A 17,027-nucleotide genomic window follows, 5' to 3' on the forward strand; every position below is an offset into this window, starting at 1 on the left:
TAATTGAGCTAATTACTTTCTGTAGCCATGGATTGGCTTATCCAGTGTTCCTCGATCAACCTCGACCTTAGTGTTCTAAATATGAAAAGTAAAAGATGGATTTTAAAAACATATACTTTTTTTGAAAACTAGTAATAAAAAGCAGATTTTTGTCCTTCAGCAGAGAACTGTGGCATTTCTGACCACTATACCTGCAATATAGGCTCATGCTGTGCCTGTACATGTGTGTGTGAGAGGGAACAGGCTTGTAAACTGTTCATACTGCTCTTTCACCCACTCCATCCATTTAAGTTACCCATCATAACAACATTTTTTTTACTCATTTTTTCCTTTGTCAGCAAGGTTCTTAACAATTTTCATCTCTAAACCTGAGCTTAATGAGATTATGACTTACTTCATGTCTTCCAGACATTAGCACATCAGTGATCAGTGTGACCTGGAATTAAATGCCACACAATCTGAGTAGGGCTGTGTCTCCCACATCCTCCCTCCCTCCCTCTTCTAGGGGCAAGGGCAGATGCAACCAGCTATGAGATTTGGAAGGGGTGGAGCAAGGCGAGAAGGAGGAGAAGAAGGGGAACAGAAGTATTATGTAGCTTATTCACTTTCCATTATTCTTGAGAGGTCATAAACCAGATAGACAAGCTGCAAATACACATTTTTTAAGTGACTCACACGAGACGTTCCTCTGTCTTCAGTTATTTTGTTTTACTTCCAAGGCCACACAGTGCATAATCAGTCTGCAAGATCAAGAGATTGGGTCCCTAAATCTTTCAAAGGTTCTTTTGATGTAGAATTAGAAAATATAACTGTAAAAGGTTATTAGCATATGCTGTTGCTTAGGCATAAATAAGTCTTTAAAGAAATTAAGATACAATGGGTTATTGATTTACAGACATCCCAAAAGCATGAAATGCAGTAGCTCACCAAGTCCAATGTAGTGTGTTAATCAGAAACATCCAAGTAAAGAAAGAAATAATTCTGAGTTAATATAATTCCTAAAGGGAGAGTCACTGGTATGTAACCACAGCTTGTACTGGAATTTCCGCTGTATGCCCTAGAACAAGCTTGTATAGATCACAGAAAAATATGCCTATTTCATACTATTCATCTAGGGAGCTGCAGACATAAAAATGTCTTAGGGATAAGTCTGATCGCCTAATGGAACTGGAGTAAGAAGAAACTGCATATTAAAGACAGCTGCTAGCCCCTTATGATAAATATGTTTGTATCCATGATCTCTTCCTTTCAGAAGGGAAAACTAGGAAAATTATTCTGGCTGACCTAGTAACATCCTTCCTTTAGCATCTCTCATTCTAGTATAAGAAATTTTGCAAAGAATTTTAAAGATACAACATGAATAATTCTCCTCATCCTTCCCACAGGATGTCTGTTTTACTTGGTTTGGGGCTCTGAGGTGGGTGTGCAAGTTACGAAGACACAGTTAATTCCAGAATGGTATGCCACATCCACAGCGGACATTTGCTGATGTTTGAAATGGTATTTTCTTTTATACGAAGGTGGAAGTAAGAAACAAAGAGTATTGTCAAACTATTTCTGAAGAGCATGTTGGATGAAACCATGAAGGCTGTTTGGTCTAGGTTAGAGACCTTCCCCACCTAAAGGCACAGGCAAATAATGCCAATTCTAGTGTGTACTGCAAACCTGATATCAGTGGATTTGGCGCCTTGGCCTGTACCAAGAACATCAGAGAAATCAAGGCCAAGGGTGCTGAATTTGACTTAGATACTTCTAGCACCAACAGGGCATAAAGGTACCTGCACACAATCTGCACTGGATAAAGATATGTGTTAGGCTGATCACGCTGCCATCTGCTTCTTTAGGGCTACTGCTCTCATGTAACATGGTCTCACTCAGTTGTAGGTCCCAGTCAGAGGAGTGGCCCCATGGCATCCACAGGAAAATCTTCAGCGTCCAATGTGGGTCCGTTGCAACGATCCGTAGAGCATCTATTACTGAAATGTAAGTGTCAAGTTCCAGTTAAGCAGGGAATCGTGGCCTGGAGGGCATCAGAGTCATGGCATAAAATAGGTTTAATAGATTATTACGTCAAAATGACCATCTCAAGGTGGTGCATTACAGTCTGGAATTTACTGTAACAGATCAAAAACTAATGAAAGTTGTTCCCCTGGTGAGATTCTTGACCCTGGATCACTACTGATAGTCAAACCTGTGGAAGGAATGGGAAGAAAACCAAAGAGCTTTCCTACAATCTCCTTAGACTCTGATTGCTTGTGGTGATACTTTAGAGCCAAAATCCCAGTTAACATGGTTGAGTCAATCAACTTCTTTGCAACATACACTATTGGAGGTTGCTTTTGAAAGTTATTGTATTCTGAAAGACAAAAAGAGACCAAATTTTCTCCTCTTCCAGAGCAATAAAATCTATTTCTTCAATTTAAATCTGACAATTTAGGAGTAGAAATAGACACTGATTACAGACACACACACACACACACACACACACACACACACACACACCCCATCCCCAAGAAAATTATCATGAAAAATAACTGAATTGATAGGAAAATGCAGATGTTCCTAAGTATTTGTAACACCCCTGCATCAGCAAACATAACAGAGCAGATTCACGGAGAACGAACTTTCCACACAAGGAAAATGGAGAAGCAGAAAATGAAGTAAATAAGTGGTAGCAATCTTCAGTTGGATGACAGTCAAGCACAGACAAGCTCCTTTGATATTTGTGGGAAGAAATTAGCTAGCAGTCAGAGTCCATTTCCAGGAATGGTAATTAGGAGACGCGTTGAGCTGGGGTTCAGACCTTTTGGAGCTCTGGCCTTGACTGGGGTTAAGAGCAAGAATTGAGATGGTACACCTGTTACACGTTATTTCTTTGGAAAAAAGAGGAATTAAATTAAGATTAGATTCTGTAATTTAACATATGAACTACATGAAACTCAGTGTAACAAAAATTCAAAAGCACCACAGTTGAAACAGCTTTTTCGGATCAAAGGTTTATTTTTAATGACACAGCACTGGAAAACATAAGTTACAGATGACTTCTTCATACAGGATACATTAAATTGTCTTATTTTAAAAGGATCTGTGAAGGTAGGCTGCATAAATACCTATAGTGAAAATATATTGCGTTTATTTGTTTCTTCTCAGAGATTAGTTCTGTTTTCTTTATTTAGCCAATTAAATAAAAAAGTATAGATCAGCATTATAACAGCTCCCCCTCCAAGTTATCTCATTCTAACTATTGCAGCTGGAAGAGGAAGAGATCGAGCCATGCCTTCCCAAAGGTTTAGCAGCTTTGAACATGATATTGTTCATCATCTCAGAATGAAAATTTCACATTACAAACACAGATACTGTATAATGTTTTGGCAATGGAGCAGCTAGTTTTGCTTTGGAACAAAACTGTTTCCTGTAATGCCAGACAGTGAAAGAGCAATGCATGTACTGATGATACTACACAGTCAAAGAACTAAGATGAAGGTGTGGAAATGCATATATATCCATATGCACTTATATATACACATATACGTTCTTGTGTGTATATATGTAACGTGTATCCAAAAATAACATTGAAAAATGTTGCAGCAGTTTTTTTTTTCCTAAACACATGAAACTTATAATAGTTTGACCTCATTACTACAGGATTACTAATCAAATCTTCTGCAGTGCAACTCAATACAATACACTTAGTGCAGAGAAAATTAAGGTTTTGGTATCGAGGAGGCTAATTTCAGATTTCATGGGAAAGGACCAAATACAGGATCACCATAGCTCTGACAAAGCACAAACAAACCTGTTGCCACACACGTGTGAACAAATAAGGACATTTCTTTTTTATGTGTTTTTTTTTCATGTACTGCTTCAGAAATTGCTAGCTTAACTGTTTGCATTCATGCTCATTTCGATATGTTTCAACAAGCTTTGTCTGGCACCAGTCTGTAAACCATCAACAGCTTAAACTACAAAAAAAAGTGGGCTCCTGTGTTTCAAAGAGGTTAAAAACCTACTGACTGAGCTTCATACCACACTCATGTGCCTGAGCGGAGAACTACTCCAGATGGCGTGTGAAGTTCTCTGGGAAAAGTCCCTTATAACTATTTGCATCTCTGTATTGAAGCCACTCAGATTCCTTAATGCCTGTCAACCAGCCAGCCTCCTGCAAAGAAAAAGACAGAGTTTCTTAAATGTCAGGTCCTTCCCATTCCTTCCTACCAGCTTCGCACCTGAAGAAGTTTCAGACTCACATGGCTAAAAGGTTTGGTGCTTCTGTTAAAAAGCAACCTCTGATTTTGCACAGGCAAATTTATGTATTCTGCCAGACCACAAATTTGTGAGAGCAAATGGTTGTGAGCACACAGTATGGCCTTTAGCCGATCTAACCCCTAGCTGAACTCAAAATTGGATAATCAGCCTTCCAGGTCATCCAGTATTATACAAGATCTGCATTTGTGCAAATCTGTGCTGAGACTTTTTGGAAGCTCTCACGGTTATGTTAGTATACTTATGCAGCAGCAAGCGCATAGGAGTGGGCTAGAACCATCATACCATACCACAGATGCAAAAAAACTTCAGTGTTTTCAATCTGATTTTTTTTTCTCCTACGGTTTCTTGTCTCTTGTTCATATATTGGCAGTCAGAAGAAATAATAGTTCTTGTCTCTTCTGAAGTTACTGTCTTTAGAAACTCAAACTCAGTTGATAGCCACCTATTTTACCAAAAATTTCTGGAAACTTGAGTCTGAAGCAGAACTTGACATGCAAAATTGCAACCCAGATCATCAGCAGTCCAGTCAACTGAAAGAGATGGAAGGTGTTGGGTTCTCTTAAGCACCATCAATTCTACCTGGAATAAAATCAATTCAATATTTTTCAAAATGCTTAGTCTGTTCTCATTTCACTAGCTGAGTGCTTTGATTCTGTTTTCCTCTGTGTTTCTTGCTGCTGCTTGTTTGTTCCTTTTAAGAACAGGAGCCAGAGCAAAGTGAAGACAAACAGGGAATACCTAAAGGTGTAGTATTATGATTGCCCTGTAAGTACCCAAGGAAATGGAATAGTTTTAACAGATCTTCATTTACAGCACTAAGTCATGATTGGTCAGTGGCTGCATGTGGTGGTGTACTCAGAATAAGTACCACTAAAGCAAGTACAGGTTATTGCATTGACTAAGTGGTATAACTAGGGAAATGTTTTTATAGCAGATGGAATATCTCAGACAGAGGAGACAGAGACTACAGCTTTCTGAGCACAGACAGAGCAGATCCTACTAGTAAGTGTAACTCAAGAATAACAGAAAAATGAAAGCCACAGGGTGGGACTTGTTTTCTCTGAACGGGGAACACAGGCTGAGGAGAGGAATTCCACACAAGAAAGGGATACACTTTTATGGATTACCAAGCAAAGATTAAGCATATATTTGATATACAACATCCTAAAAAAAATGAAGACAAAGAAAAGATTTTGATATTCTTACAGTAGTATCTTATTCTGCAAATATTGCTAATGAAATTGGTTGAACTGCCCATGAAGTATGATATAGAATAATTTGAGTAAGAATAAGAGAATCTATTCCTATATTACCTACCTTTACACAGCATCAGTCATCAAAACAATTTAAAATACTGTCCCCAGCACTCCAAATATGTGCTTGTGGTGTTAGTGTTTAGACCTATTTGAAGAAATGTTCTTCATTCAGGGCAGAGCTATTATCACAGGGGGTTCAGTCCCCCTCCTCCCACTCTCAGATTAATGGGAGACTTTTCACTGGCCCTTCTGAGCACTAGCAGATGCCAATGAAGTGGCCAGCACTAACAGTATAAAGTGGGACTCTCTTTTAAAGCAGTAGTCAAAAAAATATTTCAGTTCATTGCGTTTTTTTTTTTTGAACACGTGGAAGAAAATTGTTTAAAAAACAACTAGAAATACGTTCTTAAAAGAAAATTAGATGTCTTAAATGAAATTAAACTGTTATGCTCTTTCATCAACAACAAGGTGATTGCTAGCAGAGTTCAAGAACATTTCTGGAAGGGACTGCGTGAGGTTCAGGTTTCCAGAGGGCAGAGTTAGTTTTAGAGGCTTGCAGCACACATGGCAGCACTTCCATATAATTTGGTTGTAGGTCAGAACAATTTGTGTGCAGCCTCAATGCTCTCTGTGGGCTAATTTGTATTATTTTCCCAAATGCACATGCAAAAGCCCTGAACACCTGGGGACCATATAATCGATTTTGTTGCCATGTTAAAACAAGAGGTTATATAGTAACGTGCTATTCATAAGGCATCTTCCATATTAAGTCTGTGTGCGTACGTGCACCTGTGTAAAATCTACTATAAAGTAGCATTAAAAAAAAACCTTAGAAAAATATGTTGAGGTTGGATCCTGTTAGTAGTACATATCTATCCAAGGATTGCAGCTGTAGCTAACTTTGCCTTTTAGGCTCAAATAAAACCAAGTACAAACAAAGTCTCTTCGTGTTTTCTAACAATAATGCCATTTTGAATAGGCATTTCCTATTAACTTTAATCTGTGGGACAAATTTTGAGAAAAAGAAAAAAGTCAACAAAAGAAATAATCCCCCCCCCCTTTTTTTTTTTTTACCTGATCAGCTGTGGTCTCAGAAGGAATTACTAGCACAATATCTCCTCGTTTTAAATTAAGCTCATCACTGTTAGCTGCCTCGAAATCATGTAGAACTTCAACCTAAAGAAAATAATACCAAACATATAGACATGATCTAAATGGAGATATTTTCCCAATAAAATTTTCTCTAAATTTTAACCACAAAAAAAATAGTGCTTTTATTTTTTTTTAAACTCTCCAATATATGCCTTCTTTATGCAAACACATGGCTATAAATATATATGTTTAAATTGTTAATGTTAACATTGATTAATATCAAAGTTTTTTATTCATATTCTCGGAGACAGATATTGTTTTAGGCAAGTCTTACTAAAAACACAGAAGTAAACCTAACATACTTTCCCCGGGTCACAGGATCTCAGGAACCAATCATACTGCAACACCCAACAAGCATTGCTTCTGAGAGGAGTCCTGTTACCCTTATTTCTTCTGTATAAGGAACTTGCTTTCATTCCCCACTGTCATCACTATATCTGAGAGACAGATGGCACGATTCTGCTAATAAACTGAGTTCGTAGGGATTAACATTTCAGGGCTCTTGCTTGTTCTGGCCACTGCGTATTACTCTTGTTGTAAACATCCAGAAATTAGAGCAAAAGGTACAGTACCAATTCCCATATGGGATCAAGGAAGCAAGTAATGGGAACCCTACTTTATTTTTGCCCTGGAAAGAACCCCATTTGTTGCCAGATGGGATTCCCGAAATATGTCTCTTTTAAAGGAGCAATTATCAAACTATTGGCAGGGTCATCATGTTGCGGTGAACAGATCGTTTTAACTAAATAGTTCTACCTCCTAAAGAGATGCGCTATTCCACTTTTCTCAAAGGCACAACTACCTCCATGGTAACACTGCAGTAACGAAAGAAAATGGCATCCGTAACCAGATGGCAGGCATACATTCTGTTTCTCCTTATTTACGTCTTACCCAAGAGAGCATGATGAAAAATAAAAGATGAACTGTGTCAGCATGTCTGAGTCAAAGTTGCACAATACTGTTCCCCTTATCTTAATGTTACTCTCAACGTTTGCTGAAAACGTTGAGCAGTGAGAACAGATCAAAATGAACGGCATACCTGTGGAGTGCCATGGAACTAATTAGTCTGAACTATGCAAACTGTAATAGGAAGCATGTAAAGTTCCTCATGGAGCTTTTCTCCAGCTCAGTAATTCTGAAGAGAGAAGTATTATCTAAGTACAGTGTTAACCAAGATACTTTATGGGTCTTGTCAGCCAAGGATAGAATTTCTCTTATGTCTCATTAAACTTTTCTGTTTGATTACCCTAACAGTTTATAACTGTAACATTACTAAAGTCATGGAATGACATTTTAGCTTTATTACAATGAGTTGTGGAAGTCCCATGGATTTCAATAGAGCCAGAACTTCTACTATAAATTTTCATGCCAGAAAAATGCCATTTTATGATGCTGTTATCACATAGTCAGTCATACAATGCTCCTCACGAATTATGGCAGTGGAGTTTTATTCAACATATTCATTGTCAATAATAATTTGGTGAGATGAAAAGGCTCCCACACTTAAGTGAGTTCTACAGCTACCTAAGGATATGTGCGATAACAATAGTATGCAGAAAACATTTTCTCAAACTTCCTGCATAGAGAAACAGCACAAAGGAAAAGTTGAGCTTGTGCGTGGCCATTAAACTAAGCATCCGTTGGCCTCAAGAAACCATTACACTGCCTATAGGTACATACATATCCACAGAAGCCAGATTTGAAGGGATATCTAAAGAATGAATGAGTGAACATGCAAGCAGACCTTAAAGAGAAAGCCAGGAGGCATTGCAGAAGCTGTATCTTCTGCTGATGCAGGCTGATCTTGAGAAATTGCAGCCTGGATTTCTTCGGTGGGCTTCTGCTCACTGCCAACTTGAGAAGTTTCAGTGGGAGAACCTTCAGCGCCCTGAGTGCCAGTATCTGCTGCAGCATCTTTGGACTCGTTCATGACGACTTCGTGTTCTTCTCCCTCCCCCTCGTTGTTTGATGCTGGCTCTATTACAACTGAAGGGATGCTGCTGATCTTTTCCTAAGGTGGGGGCAGGGGGGCACAAAAACATCAGAAGAGTATTAGCGCTTTAATTCAAGTTGGAAAAAGCATTTGTTTGTTTATTTTACATAGTAAATACGGCAATGGATGTTCTTATTCTACGCAGTGGATTCTTACATTAATACAAGAAACAGTACTTGTGCAACAAGGTAAAATAGTAAACCCTTTCCTTTAATTTGACCAACTCCCTTTACTCTTCTCTCTTAACATACTTTCTATGTTACCAGAAACATATACATTAAATAATAAAAATGCTCTGCATTTGGGTTCCACTTCCAACGTGCATGGAAATTAACAGAGCTCCTTTCTCACTCCCTCTCTTTGAGTGGGTTTGGATCAAGCCTCAGGTTCCAAGAGTTCCTATGTGCCTTTGGGAATTCAAGTCAGCAGGATAACAGTGATGTAAACATGGCGTAAGTAGGAAACATCACCTATTTTTTGACAGATTAAGGTGATTGAGGTGATTTCTCCTGATTTACAGCAATACAACCAGGAATGGACAAAATGAAAAGGTTAAGTAGGAAGCATCTGACCGATCACACAGCCTAGGACAAAAGGCATTTAATGAAACTCGTTGGAGCATTCAACTCTGGAAAGAATATGTTCATTGGTCTTCTGCCAGATCAACCCATTCTGGTACACTGAAGAAATAAAATACACAATGACAGAAGGGGGCAATTCCTGCCCTGGCTGCAGGGTCTGCTCAAGCAGCTTTTGCCCAGCTCCTCAGAGGTCACAGAAGAGAAGGCAGCAGGCTGGATGCAGGCACATAGCTTGATCATAATTTACTTAAAACAAGGTAGTGCTGTTGATAGGACACAGTGGCAAGAGATAAAAAAGTCATTACTTTCTCTCCCTATTTCTCCAAAAGACCCCCCCACACACATTCTCTCCTTGCACCAGTAAGAGTTACCTGAGACACACCAGCCTCCTTCTCTTCTCCCTGAGGTTGGTCACCTTCAGCAACACTCTCCTGTTCAGTACTAGCGGCACTGTCACCAGCTTCTGCTGCCACCACCACATCACCTCCTTCTACCACCACAGCCTCCTCTGCAGTAGTTATCACCTACAAAAAAAACAGGAAGGAGTCTCCTTTCAGGACACTAGATGTGGATATCAGCTGGAGAGAGGTCGTGGAACAGCCTATGCTGTACAGTCTCCCCAGTTGCTGCCAGCCCAGGTCTTTGGTTTCATTGGGAGGTTCTCCTGATTTATGGTGGGGGACAGTGCTGTCAGCTGCCATCCTGTGCCTGACATATCAAGCAGGGAGTAAAGAGCTAAACTTGCCCAGTGAAGCTGATTAACAGGTGGAAGAAATTAAGTTTATGAAACCTCACTAGGTACATTTAGTGGAATCCTCAGACGTCACTAATGCAGTAAGAGTTTGTCAAAGCTCTTTCACTTTTTTTACTGGCTCTTCTTCCCACTGGATGCTCTTATAAAACACTCCTTCCATTACCCGCTGAAACATTTAAGTGATTGCGGTCTTGGGGCTGATTCACCTTCAGGTTCTGTTGCTAAGAAATTCACCACAGGTTTCTGCTGAGGAGGAGGCTGCAAGTTGTTCATGCATCCACAGGACCATGCTGGTGGAGTATGTTCTTGGTACAAGGCTACAAGCCATCTCCAGCTGCCATTACCTACTTCTAGACCTGGTCTGGCTTCTAGAATATTACCTTATTTTGTTACAGACTCCTTTATAATAGAGACTTGCAAATTGGACTATACCAGCAGAAGCTAATATATTCTTAGAGCTGGATGAAGATGAGAAATCAAAAAAAAAAAAAAAAAGATAAATGGAGGATCTAGAGCTAGGTCAGTATAAAAAATGAACCATAAATAAAGGCCCATGAATGAAGCATATAGGATTAAGTTTATGTTGAAAAGGTAATGTGTTTTGCTCCAGTTCTTCAAATGAGGATAGAAAATTACTTGCCTACAGATCAGCATTAAATTCTTCATCCAGCAGAGACTATTCCCCTACTTTATGTACAGTGTTCAACTCTTACAGCTGAACTAGTATATACTGGCATATGCTCACACTAGTATACTGGTATGTATTTAGAGCGGATTAAACTTAAGGGCCAGAGGGTAAAAGTTCAATAACAAAAGTCATTCTGTTAAGCCAGTGAACACAAGCATGGAATTTTTAATATATTACGGCAAATAGTACTGGGATAAAATACAAATATTGAAGAAAAAGTGTATTCTAGGTACTGATGTCAAGCTACAGTTAGCCAAAACGTCCCTGATCTTCAGTTAACAGCCTGATGCTTTTCGTTGCGTCAGCTTGACGTTTCCTCCACAGATAAGACTAACTCAGCTACCTGACCTCAATTTGAATTACCTGTAATTGTTTATGGTCATTCTCCAGATACTGTTTTTAGTAGTACCTAATATTTAGTACTACTCCTTTTGGCTGTTCTTAATTGAAGTGATAAATACATTCTCCCAGCGTCACTGAAAGAAGAAAGCATTATAGCATTCTGTGGGAACAACTGGAGAAGCTTTACTTTAAGCTGAAAATTCTCCTGACAAAGGATGCCCTACCATAAAAAGAAGCAACATCAAATGACTTTGGCAGATGTTGAAACCTTCTCCTGCACATCTTGAGTAAGACGTGCAAGTCTGCCATTCACAGTATTACTGATTTTAGCAGCCTTGACTCAAGAAGATATTCAAATAAATGATGGGTGCAAAAACTCAGGACAACGCTAGTAGAAAAGACAGGGAATGGAGTGCATATCAGAATGACTTTATACTGTGTGCTTCTAACAGCATGCTGCAGAAATTGATCTTGCTGTCTGATTTGATTAGGATCAACACTTTTCCCTTTTATTGTATTTGCACAGCCCATTTTATTACACTAAGGAGGAGAATTCCAGTTTATATAAATCAGCTCTCAAGTACACTGCGCTGAAAGGGTCAGACTCTCACAGTCTGTAGCCATAAGTCACTGAATCTACACCATGTCTTAGAATTGTACAATCATTTATTCTAATTAAAAAAGGTAGAAAAAGCTTTTGCAAAGATTCATAGGAGGTAGCAAAATATGAACCTCACTTCATCCCTCAATATTTAATGTTTGATGAGAGGCAGAGAAAAGGAAAAGAAGGAAGACTGGTCCCCCTGAACCGAGGAAAACTAGCATTCCATACCCAGCTACAGTGAATCATATATTTGCAGATATAATTACCTGTATCATCTGATTTCATATCGAGAACTAATCCTACAACTCTGTTTTCCATAGGTCATCAATAACACTACTGGTCTAACAGACTATAGTCTACTAGAATTTTAAAATACTTATCTCTAGCAGTAATATCAAGATTTGGCCAGTTTTTTTCATTATATCAGCCTTATAGAGGACAAAGAAAGGGCTGAGATAAAAGAACCACTTGACTGTTTTTTAACTGCAGTAAAAACAAATGCTTCTTTACCCAGGATGCAGCTGATTCACACAACTGGATTCTCCTCTCATTAGCGTTGCCATCAGCTCAGCATAACACCCCAGATGTGGCAGCAGCAAGACTAATGCAAGAAAGAGGAGAAACAAGGCTACGGACTCTGCTGCTGGGGGTTCTGTGAGAGGACCAGGGTGGGCTGAGCACCTCAACTTGTGACTTGAATATAGTCATGCCTGTTTTCCAGAGCTGAAGATCTGGCCCTGTGGCAGGATTTAGTAAGGGACTGGGCAATTATTATGACAGTTAGTTATAACTACAGCTAAGCCAGCTATAATAATGCCAAGGGGAACTAATCATCATGTTTTAGGGAATACTTTGATTGCTTGTGAAGTCTTGGAAGACTTTCAGGCATAGTAGAAGAATCGTTTATGAAAGTTATGGCATCGGAGGGACTAGTCTCCACTGGAGACAGGGTATTAGTTTAGATTATAGCTTGATCTCTTACAGCAGCTCTTGCATTCAGCAATACTGCTATTTTAAAACAAAGCACAAGGGACGGGCTTACCAGATAAGAGACCTTGTGTTTATAAAGATGTGTCATATTGGAGAAAATTATAAAGTTAAATTTCAAAGACTTAGTCCTGTGGTGCTCAGGGGAGAGCTAGGAATTTCTTGTATTTTTCTTGTTGGACCACATATATTTGGAGCAATAAGACAACAGTAGAGAAGCAGCAGGACATTATTTCACACTGTGTCAACGTTGAGAGTCAGAAAAACTGGGCCTGATCCAAAACTCCGTCCTGCAGTTTCTTGCTGGTGTAATTCCACTGATTTCTATGGAGATGTGCTAGTACCAGTGAGGAATATTGAAGTGGTGAGTCAGGCGTTTGAGCTGCTGCTTGGGAAAAAGGTATGGATTGCAGGGCCTCATTCCCAGCTCAAAACCCTGTAACTCAGTAGGGACAGCTGTTGGCAGCAAAAAGCACTTCCTAGCCACACCTGGGTACCATGGAGCCAGAGAAATTTCAATGCTGTAAAACAGCAGTGCAACAAAACTGAACTGGAAAGCCCCACTTTTCATGTTCTGCAACCAAAGTGAACAGAGACCAGTTTATATGATGGTGCAGTATATGTTACTGAAATAAAATTAATAAAGTCATAACAAAGGAGACTGTCAGCACCTTAAGATACAAACCCTAAGTGATTAATGACTAGGAATTACCATCAGTTTCTCAGTCCCTATTTCTATTCCTGCATTTTAATGTGTAGCCATTCCTCTCGTGTTGCTCTCTGTGCATATTTGAACATATTGTTATAATTTCACTTTAGTACAGAAGAATTCAGCGTAAGAGGTTGTTTTCTCACCTCTGAAGAAATGGAAGCAAAATACAACCATTAGAGTCCACGTATTCCCAGCTAAAGAGAAATGCAATATGTCATTGATTTTTTCAGTTGCTTTATAGTTTTGGTTTTAACTACATCTAATTCGATGCTGGATTCATGCTTTAGAAAATAAGTACATAACATGATTAATTTGAAATATCTGTTTTAGTTCAAGACATATGCTAGAAAAAATAAATGACGAGTAAAAGCTTTTTTCTTTTTATAAAGATGTTTACAGGAAGGACTAGGCAAACAAATTTATGGAAAGTGTAAAAGCTACCAGGACTCTATACAGCATCTTTTATGTTTACACTAAATGTCAACAGAAACAGTGTTATACCACCTTCTACCACACAGCTGCATTGTTCTCTGCCATAAAATATTTATCGCTGTTTACTGCTGCAACAGGCAGTTTCTGAGATAGGTCTTCATGTGTGAGATGTTCTGTGTGTTAGAACAGCAGGTATTGCAGCTGGGTTAGTCACATTATTTCGGCCTACACATTGATAACATGCAAGTGACAAAAACTTCTTGTCATGCTTCTCTTGAGATATTAAAAGCCACACTCTTGAGGCTGCTCTTATGTACCTCGCTCTCTTTCTCAGCAACTCCAGTTGTCTCCTTATCCCCTGCCTCGATACCGTCCTGTACAGAGAGGAAATATGGTCACCACCTTACTCAGGATGAGGTTATGGCTACAGAGAAATTGGTAATAAGCAAGCTTAATGGAAGAATGGCATGTATGGGATGCAACAAAATGAATGGCTGGAACTACATGGAATTGCTCATTGCAAGCTGAAAGAGTCATACTGCTACTTATCATTTGAAACAGTAGTTAGAAGCTAAAAAAAAAAACAAGAAAAGTGACACAATTACTCCCCAGACTCTTAGGGACAGCTGTGCCCCTGCTGGTGTCCAATTCTACCGTAGCATTTATGGATTTAACCAGTGAGTCAAACCACTCGCTTGAGTATGGATTCAGTTTTGACTGTTTCTCTGCCTTACTGGTAGATTTAGTGCAAGAAAACGTCAAAACGGCTGAAATTGAGGTCCAGTTTCAAATAGTTTGAAGCACTTTTTTTTCTGTTCAGGTTTGACTCCCTGTGGACATAGATCATTTCTGAAGATGCTCTTCCAGGGAAAAACGAAAATCAAAACCCTGGAAACACATTTTGAAAGTAAATTTTGAGCCCGTTCTGCAAACATAGCTAAATCAGATTTTTCAACAAAGCTGTAACGGGCTTTACATGTGTAAACCTGCATGGGGGTTTAGAAGAGAGACAGCATGGACTGTCATCTTTAGCAATCAGAAATTAACTATGAGATCGCAAATGTTCAGGCCCCAACTAACTGCCTTCACACACCTGTAATTGTCACTCCAAAAACTGTACATGTTTCAGTCAAAATGGCTGTATGTTCCTTTTTTAATAAAAGGATACTGAGTTATATCTGAACTTCGTATCACTCATGTTTTTTCTAATCTAATCTTCTAGTATTCCCTGCAGTCACACCATAAGCCCCAAACATGACCAGATGCCAGGGCAAGGCACTTGCTGACAGCAGCGTTACTATGGAAACCTCTCATAGCTTTATCTCGTTAAAATTAGTGTTATATAACCTTTTTTATGATTAATTCTTCTTTGAAGCTGCCAAGTCTCTGCTGTGGAGCCCTCATTTTTATAGTTTGAAGGAGAGTGTGGAGAGTCTTAAAGAGAGAAACAAATATCAGCTGCATAACACAATTATTTCCTATTCAAGAGATGCACACCCCAACCCACAGAAGTTTTTTTTTCCAGAAGAGAAGAACATAAATGTTTCTATTGCCCATAAAAGCTATATATTCAACTGCATTTCAGTAGATAAACACTTCCTATGCTTTTACTATAAAAAGTGCTGAATTTCTGCCATCAGCTGTATTTCTAGGTCAATTTGCCTTCAGAAATGAGCATCATTCTGCACTTTATAGACAGGAACATGCCAGCCTCAGCCCTTCTCTTAGTAATAATCCAGCAATATTCTGTTACAAGAATCCCATCAGCCCAGTTCACAGTAGTAGTTTGGGCCTCTACATAGAAGGGTTTTTCGGTGTTTGCGTGGGTGTGTGAGTGTGGGGGGGTTGTTTTGTTTTTTAAATGTAACAGGGACTGTTTTCCAGGCTAACTAAATGCACACTTTTAGTGGGAAAGGAGAAAGTAAGCAGTTTCCCTTGCTTCATGACAAATCTTGCTCACTAGTCAAATTAGCAGCATTGCTCTTTTGATTAGTTGGAAGTTGGGATTTTGTGAATGGTGGGGGTTTACAAAAGAGGCATGGTAGCACGGACTGCACCATTTTTAAGGCATGAGAGCTCTGGTAAAAAGAATGACTACAGTAACATTCTGGTTCCATAGAGAAAGTAAAATCTGCTTCTGCAGACTTCAGTAGAAGAACATTATTTCATATCAGCTGAAGATCTATCTCAGTTCTCTCCCATCAGTTAACCACTCTTCTGTATCTAACCATTTTACTGCTCTCCCAGAACACATGCTCAGCCGTTTGGGCATGACAAATTGTACCTACAGTAGGATTCAGCCATAATTAGATATCCTCAAAGCTGAAGGCTATTTCTTGGCCTCTGCTCTACTTGTTCAATGTCTGCAAAGAGCTTATCAGGAAGGTAACATCCATATATGTTTATATACAGCTTTGAAAATCACAGTATTTAACTGAGTGTCTAACTGCTTTTGACGGGAAAACATCAGCACCCAGGCAGGTGCGAAACCCAAAGCACAGAAAGGCTCTCAGAACCAACAAGCATAATGGAGGTCAAAAAGCTGATCTCTGAGCAGTGCTATGAACTCCAGGCATTATATCTCACATGGACGAGAATAATTTCCTAAGCTCTCACTTTAATATACTGTGGTCTTGCCATCTTTCTCCTCAAATTCTCTCTGTTCTAGAGAATGTTATTTGCTGGCATATCTGACATTCTCCTTTCAATGCAGCAGGACAGGTACACTGGGTTCTGCAGCATCTACCAAAAAAGCTCTAAGAATACTCATCTATGCTTCAGGGTTTAGCTGAAGTTTCAATGTGAAAGGGGTGAAGGGGGTACTATTACCTGAAAAACAAATCAATCAGTCCTTAATGCACTATATTCTTTAGATTGTATCCATTGGATTAGACATCTGCCTTTGGGGATGCTATCGAAATAGCAAACCAAACTGTTTCAGTGTGCAGAAGTCCACGCAACAAGGTTTTCTTTTTTTTTTTTTTTTTTTTTTTTAAAACCAGGGCTAACACTGGCTCTGCTAGAGCTGTTAGGGCATAGTGCAAATGGTCATTCTGCCCCTTTAGTTGCCAAAAATTTTGTTATCCACAAAAAAAAAAAAAAGAAAAATTTGGAAAAGGATCAACTGTTGCCAGCTAGCTACTAATAAAAACTGTATTTGCTCCGTGGCACTTGAGACCTGAAGGACCAATACACAAACCTGCAATAAAATCCCATGCAGTAATTTATGATGAGATCTTGTAATGAAATCTTCCTAATTT

At 39.1% G+C, this 17,027-nt stretch overlaps 1 protein-coding gene across 4 annotated transcripts in view; it reads right to left on the minus strand.

Annotated features, from left to right (window-relative positions):
- Window positions 1-2,980: 2,980 nt before the first annotated feature.
- The window catches only part of LOC104147070 (amphiphysin), a 127,741-nt gene continuing 113,694 nt past the window's right edge, over window positions 2,981-17,027 (minus strand). For 2 of the 4 annotated variants that reach the window (XM_068935919.1, XM_068935917.1), the window contains 5 exons: window positions 14,085-14,141; window positions 9,620-9,772; window positions 8,419-8,685; window positions 6,597-6,698; window positions 2,981-4,159 (listed from right to left, as the gene is read on the minus strand). In XM_068935919.1, the coding sequence (XP_068792020.1) occupies window positions 4,052-4,159; window positions 6,597-6,698; window positions 8,419-8,685; window positions 9,620-9,772; window positions 14,085-14,141 (687 nt within the window). In that variant the 3' untranslated portion in view covers window positions 2,981-4,051. The remainder of the gene's footprint in view (window positions 4,160-6,596; window positions 6,699-8,418; window positions 8,686-9,619; window positions 9,773-14,084; window positions 14,142-17,027) is intronic. The other 2 variants (XM_068935920.1, XM_068935918.1) reach the window with 1 other exon arrangement.

This window comes from Struthio camelus, chromosome 2 (assembly GCF_040807025.1).
Source record: "Struthio camelus isolate bStrCam1 chromosome 2, bStrCam1.hap1, whole genome shotgun sequence".
Lineage (NCBI taxonomy): Eukaryota > Metazoa > Chordata > Aves > Struthioniformes > Struthionidae > Struthio > Struthio camelus.